This window comes from Periplaneta americana, chromosome 16 (genome assembly GCF_040183065.1).
Source record: "Periplaneta americana isolate PAMFEO1 chromosome 16, P.americana_PAMFEO1_priV1, whole genome shotgun sequence".
In the NCBI taxonomy this organism is placed as follows: domain Eukaryota; kingdom Metazoa; phylum Arthropoda; class Insecta; order Blattodea; family Blattidae; genus Periplaneta; species Periplaneta americana.
In genome coordinates this window covers 39688723-39697302 of record NC_091132.1, presented here as the reverse complement: position 1 = coordinate 39697302, position 8580 = coordinate 39688723, and the positions used below count along the sequence as shown (strand labels likewise).

Sequence of the window (8580 nt, the reverse complement as noted above, 5' to 3'; positions counted from 1 at the left end):
AGAATGTACCACTTGTCGTGCGTCGTCAGATGTGGATGCAACTAGACGGAGCACTTGCACACTTTTCTCTTCAAGTACGTGACATACTAAATGACACATATCCCGGCAGTTGGATCGGAAAGGAAGGTCCAGTTGATTGACCACTCCGCTCCCCTGATCTGACGCTTCTTGACATCTTCTTCTGGGGGCATATCAAAAGCCTCGTGTACGAGACACCAGCTCCCAGAAACACTTCTCAGTATTAAATTTAAAAAGTTACTTATGGATTTTATAAAAATTGAAGAATTTAAATTTATATATGCTTATTGCGTAGTAGATATAAGACAAATTGTATTATATACTTCTTAATTTCAATTCAGCAATCCGCCCCCGAGCACGAGTTATACTCTTTCAGGGGTGAGCTAAAGTTTTTCTGTTTATTTATATTTTATGTTACAATAATTATTAGAAAAATAAATGAATAAAATAAAAAAATCACGTACAGTATCGTAATTTGGAATTAAGAAATCACTTTTGGCTCAGATAGTGAGCCATAGTGGATCAAATCACCAAAGTGTTGCATCAATTAACATTACAATATTGTTTATATTTTATAAATCTAGAATTTGAGAATGGAGCAATAAAATTATTGCCAGTGAAAATAGATAATTCACTAGAGCAAATTAACTTTAAGTTGTATTATCTCAAAACTAAGTCTCATGGACTTGATCCACTTTAGCTCTGAACATCTATGAAGAATTGCTTCCCTAGCAACAAGTTTCTGTGTGGGAATTCTAACTTTCAGTCTAACAACAATAGCTGTAATACAGCAAGAAACACAATCGTGTAAAAAAGAGTGTTACATGAACGTAAGTCTGATTTTCAATTGTATTTGATTTATTTGTAGAGCCACCGGCGTAGCACTTGCCTCCTGATACAGAGCTGCGCTCGGGCGTGGGTTCGGTTCCCTCTTGGGACGATTAACTCGTTGAGTTTTTCCGAGGTTTTCCCCAGCCGTTAGGCGAATGTCGGGTAAACTGTCTCGAATCCTCGACCTCATATCGCCAAATATCATCTCGCTACCACCAATTCCATCGACACTAAATAACCTAGTAGTTTATACAGCATCGTTAAATAATGAAAGATTTAAGGATAAAAAATATTTATTTGTAAAAATGTACTCGGTCACATTGTGAATAAGGCTTGGTTAGTTTACAATCGGACATACATGCTTCATCGCAGCAATATAGGAAAATATGAGCGCGGTTCACACTCCTGCGACAAAGTAGTTCTAAGTGAAATAACTTTTGAACATCTGGTTTAAAAATTGCGATTCTGGTGCTTTAATTATTAAATGGTTTGTAAATGATTTTGCTTGTATTTGTCTTTAATTTCATCCGTTCTGCTTACTACAATTCCCATTTTATTTAATTTGAAACAACTGTGTCTTCTTAAAGACTGATATAATAGGATCCATGTTCTCATAAAATGCTGTGCTCAAAATAGTCCATTGAATTGGATCCCTCTAGTGAATCGTCGTATAACCATTAACCCAAGTTCGATATTGTAAGTAACTATACTCTTTAATAAATAACATTTAAATACAATTTCAAATATCAAAAGTTTAACAATATATGTTACAAGTAAAATGTTTATCGTCTTGAATATCTTTTCTAATTTTGAATGTTATATTACATTTTGTAAACATTTTATATCGTGTGTAAACAATATAAACTGTCAAAAAATACTGGTGATAAAGCATAAATTACTAAACAATAAAAGTCTAATTATTTTTCTGTAACTTTTGCGGTTTCCCTAAAAAAAATGTTATCTGTGAGTCTAATGTTTTTGGAAATGATAGTAGACCCTCATTATTTACTTCGATCCGCCTCGAACATTGCAACTGTGGTGATAACCTTATTTAAAAATTAGGGCACTTTGTTGTCTTTCTACTGCGGTGGTGTTGGCGTGTGTTGCACGGAAGGTCATTGGCAATGACGTTCACATTTACTCGAACAGTAAATATTAGACTACTATCAGTCCTAAAAACGTGATATTTTGGGAATTAAAAACAAAAATATAAGAAAAACAAAATTTCACTACACATTATGTTTAGTAGACCGAGATGTACAAGCTGTATAATTTTGGCAGTTTATATCGTTTACATCCTACGTATTACAAGTTAAAAAATAAATAATGAGCCAATTTATTTCTTGAGAGAACTGTTATATCGTTTTAAGCAGTTAATATAGTTCACTACATGTTCCTGATTTTATTTGCGAATTCACGAACAGCTTCGAAGAAATTTGTCACTGTGGGCTTTATTAGTTTTGTTGGTAATACAAATCCTGTTGCAGTGTTCGTGAGTTCGACAGTGTAGGAGAATTGGACCCCTGCTTTAGCCTTCATCCAGTCGTCACTAGCTCCAGCTGCTGCGTCTGCAAACGAAAATTATCTGCGTAATATCATTCATAATTAAAAGAGAATGTTCTAAAATCAACAGCTCGAAGTGTTATTTCGGAAGTCGCGAACCGTTGCGTGTGGTAAAGAAAATCTTAAATAAAATAGTAACTATATTAAGAACTGTAAAACACTAAGAAGTTCCCCAAAAATCTTAAAACCTACATTAGAATAATTTTCTGTCGGTCTCTTGGAAAACATACGGCTGACATAACTTTCCTTCGCTCTTTCCTTTTCAACAAGATCTTGAGACCAAATGTTAACATTCTGCCTTCGACCTTACTGAATTTATATTCTCAGATACAGTGGGAATTTCCTGTTAAGTGTTCAGAGAAAGCACAACAGTGCACATTGATGTATTTAAATGAAAGGTTAGATCATACTGCCTCTGTTGTAGAATACAGTTTGAATTTGCTAGCGACAAGTAAACGATAACTAAGTACAGTCGACTCCGGATATAGTGAACCTCTGCGGACTTGCACATTTTGTTCACTATATTCGAGGCTCACTAAATCCGAAGTGTCTCTCCCCTAACCTTAAATGACAGGAATTAATGAAATTGTGAACAAGAAAATAAAATACTATACAGTAATTAAAATATTTCATTTTTGTGGAATGGGTTACACTGTATACTGTTACTCATAGTTGATTTACTTAAACTATGCTGTCGACCCACGTCCGCTTGCGAAAGATCACGTTCAATGTCACTTATAATATTCGCCTTATCTTTCAAAGAAAACACTACGCTTTGACATTTTTGTACAGTGCATTCACTGTTCGAACACTAGAAACAGACTGATCTGGTAGAAATGACAAACGCTGTTATAGTGTGACTGCGTACTCAGCCTTGGAATTTCCCGGAAACTGGGAGGGGATTGATGGAGTTTGAAAGCCATCGGAATCTTACCTTCATTTTATGCTCTGGACACAATATCCGTCCCCTTTTAATAAAAGAAGGCAATTTCATTTTCAGTTGTTTCGATGCTATCCGTCATAATGGAAGTGTTTCTGAGAACACTTCAAACTGCATACACCTTTATTAAGAAAATGGACCTCTGTGTAATAAAAGGGTCATTGCTAATTTAAAAGAAACTATCGGTATGACACTTAACTTTTGTAAATACTGTAACTCGATTGCAAAAGAAAATTCGAAATTTTCTGAATATTACGGAAGTTAAATTCTTCAGATACTCCTGTATAAGGTTGGATAATCACCATATCAATTGCGTCATTGTATCATTTTGGCTTATTTGAAAATTTATGACTCAATTTTTTAAACTGGCTCTGAATATTGTAGGCTACGCGTCTAATCTCTGTATTTTCTGGATTTTTTAAATAGAACCCCTTGAGTGGGTATCATTTATTTGTTTTTAGTGCTGTTAGGTTAAAACACGTATTACAGAATGTAAGATAAAAAAACGGAATGATCATATCCCAATGTTAATAATTACTAGATTTATTTATAATAATAAAAAATAAAATATCGTTAAAGGAAAAGAATGAATCATAGACCAATACGAATGTGTGTACAATTACACCATGGAAACGTATAATATCCTACAATACATCCATAACCTCTCTTCTATGGCGCTATTAGCAGAAAAGGAGACGATACTCAAGGGTTTGTTACTGGAGCTACCTAACAGTTGTGAGCAGTATGGGATGAAGATAAATGCAAATAAGAAGAAGACCATGGTTATCGAAAGAAAAAAATAAAGAAGGTAAACGTGCGAATTCTAAAGGAGGCAGTAGAGCAAGTGGACAACTTCGAATACTTGGGGTGTACTATAAGCACTAACATGAGCTGCTCCCAGGAAATCAAAAGGAGGATAGCAATGACAAAAAAAGCTTTTAATGGAAAAAGGAGCATCTTATTTGGACCTCTGGAAAAAGAAGTAAGGAAGAGACTAGTGAAGAGCTTTGTGTGGAGTGTGGCATTGTATGGGGCTGAAACATGTACATTACGAAGAACTTAAGAGAAGCGAATAAAAGCATTTGAAATGAGGATATGAAGAAGATTGGAGCGTGTGAAGTGGACAGACAGAATGAGAAATGAAGCTTGCAAAGTTTATAGTTGTAAAGTTGTAAACAGTTTTTGATACAGGGTGTATATTAACAAGAATAAATTATCAATGAAACATATTTGACAATAAGTTAACGATGCGAGGGGATTGAGTTTTGTGCTTCGTAACTTCAAAAATACTAAGTAATTGAATGTAAACTGAAATGAAGCATAGAATTCAGTAATTAATGATCATACTTACATAATACTCCCGCAGCGCTTCCTACTGTGTATGATTCACCACCTGCTTTCACGTGAGCATTGTTTACAGCTAGTCCCAGTGCCGTCTATTATGGAACAGAAAAGCAGTGTGTATACAGAGTGTTATAAAAATCTCTCCAAATGAAGAGCTTATTTCCAAAGTGACGTAAATCCATATAATACAAAACCTGAGGAGCCACGATGTTTTATTTCCTTATAACTAAATTCAGATATGAATACGTATAAATATAATGTAGCTTCATTCATTATTTGTATACTCATCCTAACAATGTATTTTAAAAATCTTGTGTTATTGGAAATGGTAATAGTTACCTCATATAACTTGGAGCTACTACGTTTTGAATCTAAATTATTTATTGACATAGGCTATGTTCTGAGTGACGTTTATGAACATTTAAATGAAGGGTTCAGAACCACAGTGGGCCAAGCGCCATTTACTAAAACAATAGAAACAAGGGTTAAAATGAAGTTATTACCATAATTCAGTGGAAACATATAGCAAGTAATATGAAATATGCTCATTAAAACTAAATGATATGTTAATCTGCATTAAACTATGGTATTCACTTAACTTTAACCCTTGCTTTCTCCGTTTTTAATAAATGGCGCTTGGCCCACTATGGTTCTCAACCCTTCAAATGTTTAATATATACCTACATTGCAGATATGTTATTGATTATAGCCTATATGAAGTCCACCACTTATTACAGCATTTACATGAGCAAAATATATTTTAAAATAAATGTTCAGAACATGAAGCAGGCTACATGACATTGTACTCAATCATCGCTATCACTTTCACTATCATTATGAATGTTGCCAGCTAGAAAAAAACATTTGTTAATAAAACGGGATCGCAGGATGGTTCTGAGTTATGCGGAGTTTATTTAGAAGCATCTTTATGTCTTTCATCTTCACCTGTTTCACTGGGTGGCCTAACAGTGTTGTCGGAGCCGCCATTTTCAGTTTACTATCTACGCCAGCCGTCGGCAAATTTGTACTCACTATGACATCACTGGACGCAAGCCGCAATACATAAGATGTAATATCAATCGAGGAGTATACTGCTTGTTCAGTTCAAAATGCGTCGTGGCTCGCTGTATGCCGTCATGTGGCTAGTCGTTGAGCCTAGAGAATTCAATCTTCCTACACTTCCACAGAGCCGTATTACGTATGTGCAAGAGAAGTTGCCTAGCAAGTACGGCGTTCATTCTGAAGAGTACTTACCGATACGTACGGTAACGCCTGTAGTGGCAGGAATGTGAACTGTTTGGAAACACGTACTGAGGTGAGTTTTTTTCTTACTGTCGGGATATGTGGAGAGGGTTAAGACGATTACTTACGTATTTGTTGACATTAACTTCGACGGTGAACATGGACACGAAGCATTTGATTAATGTTGTGGAATGTTGCCGTACGCAACCGATGATAACAGTACTCTGCGTACGACTTGCCCGCGCAAAACACAGTTCGAAAGAGGTTATGGTAGCACACAGACCGTACAGACCGCCATCTGTTGCTACGACATTCAAGTTATACCGTACACGTTCTCAAGTTCAGATAACAATAATAATCCGTGGCGCTACAGCCCATGAAGGGCCTAGACCGACCAGCCGGCTGCTGGCCTCACACCCACATGCCGAAGCAGAGGTGGACGATCATCCAACCAGAATGGAGGTATCGTGTGGTTAGCGCGATGATCCCCCCAGCCGTTATAGCTGGTATTCTCAACCGGATTTCGCTACCTAGCGTAGCTCCCCAAGTGCATCACGATGCTGGGTGGGCACCGGTCCCATACACTGGCCGAAATTTCATGAGAAAATTTCTTCCCCCATGAGGACTCGAACTAGCGCGCATTCCGTAACGCGAGTCCTAGGCAAGATGCCTTAGACCGCGACGCCACGGCGCGGGACCAAGTTCAGATTGACCGCCTTAATTAATAGACAACTTCTCTGACATAAAAGCTGAAACTCGCTTCAAATCGCTGACTCATGACAGTGACGTCATGACAACTTTGAAATGAACACCCAGTAGAGCACTCCGTTCGGATCCCAGTGGCGGAATCTCAACACAATGATCTGACGTAGACTACACAATATTGGTTTATAGAGGGGCAGATTATATTTTATTTCACCTTTATATTTACTGTGCTACAACAGCCTAGTAAAATACGTCACAAATTGCCACTCTTAATACAACTCGTAAATTTTCGTCTGCTAGTCACAATCTTTGTTTAGGTATTTGAAGTTTTCGTTGAGAAAACAAGTTATGTTCCGAAATATATTGAATATAGAGGCAGACATAGCAACTGTATAGGGTAGCGGCAGGTGACCTATGATAGGACTACACATAAGTTATTATTTTTTCTATAGAGAGAATTTTATACAATGGCAACGTTTTATGTCCTCACTTATTTCCAGCTCTATTAATAACATGTTAGTCCATCAAGTAGACTTTTTTAAAGTCATATTTCGATTCCCGTATGTTACTACAGATACAAGTTCCTTTATGTTCAGATTCATTTCTTGTATAAATTTTCCTCATGCTTGGAAAACTCCTCTCCTGTTGTATTTTCTTAAAGTGCAATGACATCGAGCAAATATTCTTATAGCTACAGAGAGATCCTTCGTAACTCTGCGGTTGAACATTACTAATTCTACTCTGTCAATATCTGTGCTTCCACCTAAAGCGAGAGATTATACCACTGTTTATGCATCTTTGATTTAATTCTAGTTCAGCTATTGTTTCAATATCCCTCATCCTCCTTTGTATTGTACGTGTGGATAATTTCATACCGTTAAAAATATCAGATTATTCGGGGCAAATATTGTTAGCAACTTTATTTAGATATGTTTTAATGAACTGTCCTTCATTATAGGACTTCGACGATTTTGCGATTTCCAAAGCAGTAACATAACTTGCATGGAGTTCCCTTTGATTCGTAGCTTGTTTCATCATATTTTAGTACCGGAACTATTATGTCAATTTTGTTTGTTTTAATGTTTTAATTGTCCAACCTACGAAAAGAAAATCATGTTTATAGTTATTTTCTACTGTATACATTTCCGTTTACAATTACATTATATATGTTCATGCTTACCTATGATTGAGAATTTTTCGCATTACAAACCAGAACATGGTACCATCGCGGGATAGTATATCTCGCTGAAAGGTGGCTGAAGACCATATAATTAAAAGAACTTCACTTTGAAGATTAGATTAATATCATTTTAAAACACACTCCATCTAAAATTTTACTCGAAAACCTACATTTCTTATGATGAGACAGTATCTGTAATTTCTATTATTGTATAGCTAACATTTTAAAACATAACTAAGTTTCAGTTGATTATGAGTCATAGAAGGGAATTAAAAATCTATTTCATCTTAATAGGGTATTTTTTTGTAGAAATTATTGATTAAGTATTAAGAACTTACCATTTCTTTTGCGTCATCAGCGGGTCTTTTTGTGTATCCCCACGGATGTAAGATAAACTGCGAAGAAGAAAATTTTGTAATAATCTTAACATTTTTCGCTAGTAGTAGGTACCCGTATTTATCATGTTCATAACTTATACAGAGTGTTTTTTAGTAGGTTATTTTACGACGCTTTATCAACATCTTAGGTTATTTAGCGTCTGAATGAGCTGAAGGTGATAATGCCGGTGAAATGAGTCCGGGGTCCAGAACCGAAAGTTACCCAGAATTTGCTCATATTGGGTTGAGGGAAACCCCCGGAAAAAACCTCAACCAGGTAACTTGTCCCGACCGGGAATCGAACCCTATACAGATTGTTAAAAAAGTATAGAATATTACTCATAACTTCTTAAATTTTAATTAAAAAAAAGTTTTATACA

The 8580-nt window shown here is 35.9% G+C and overlaps 1 protein-coding gene across 1 annotated transcript in view; it reads right to left on the bottom strand.

The window, feature by feature from the left end:
• Positions 1 to 8580, bottom strand: part of LOC138692093 (carboxypeptidase B-like) — a 33130-nt gene continuing 24550 nt past the window's right edge. The window contains exons 7-9 of the mRNA XM_069815027.1: positions 8162 to 8218; positions 4704 to 4788; positions 1 to 2417 (exon numbers count right to left, since the gene is read on the bottom strand). Coding sequence (XP_069671128.1) covers positions 2236 to 2417; positions 4704 to 4788; positions 8162 to 8218 — 324 coding nt within the window. The 3' untranslated portion in view covers positions 1 to 2235. The remainder of the gene's footprint in view (positions 2418 to 4703; positions 4789 to 8161; positions 8219 to 8580) is intronic.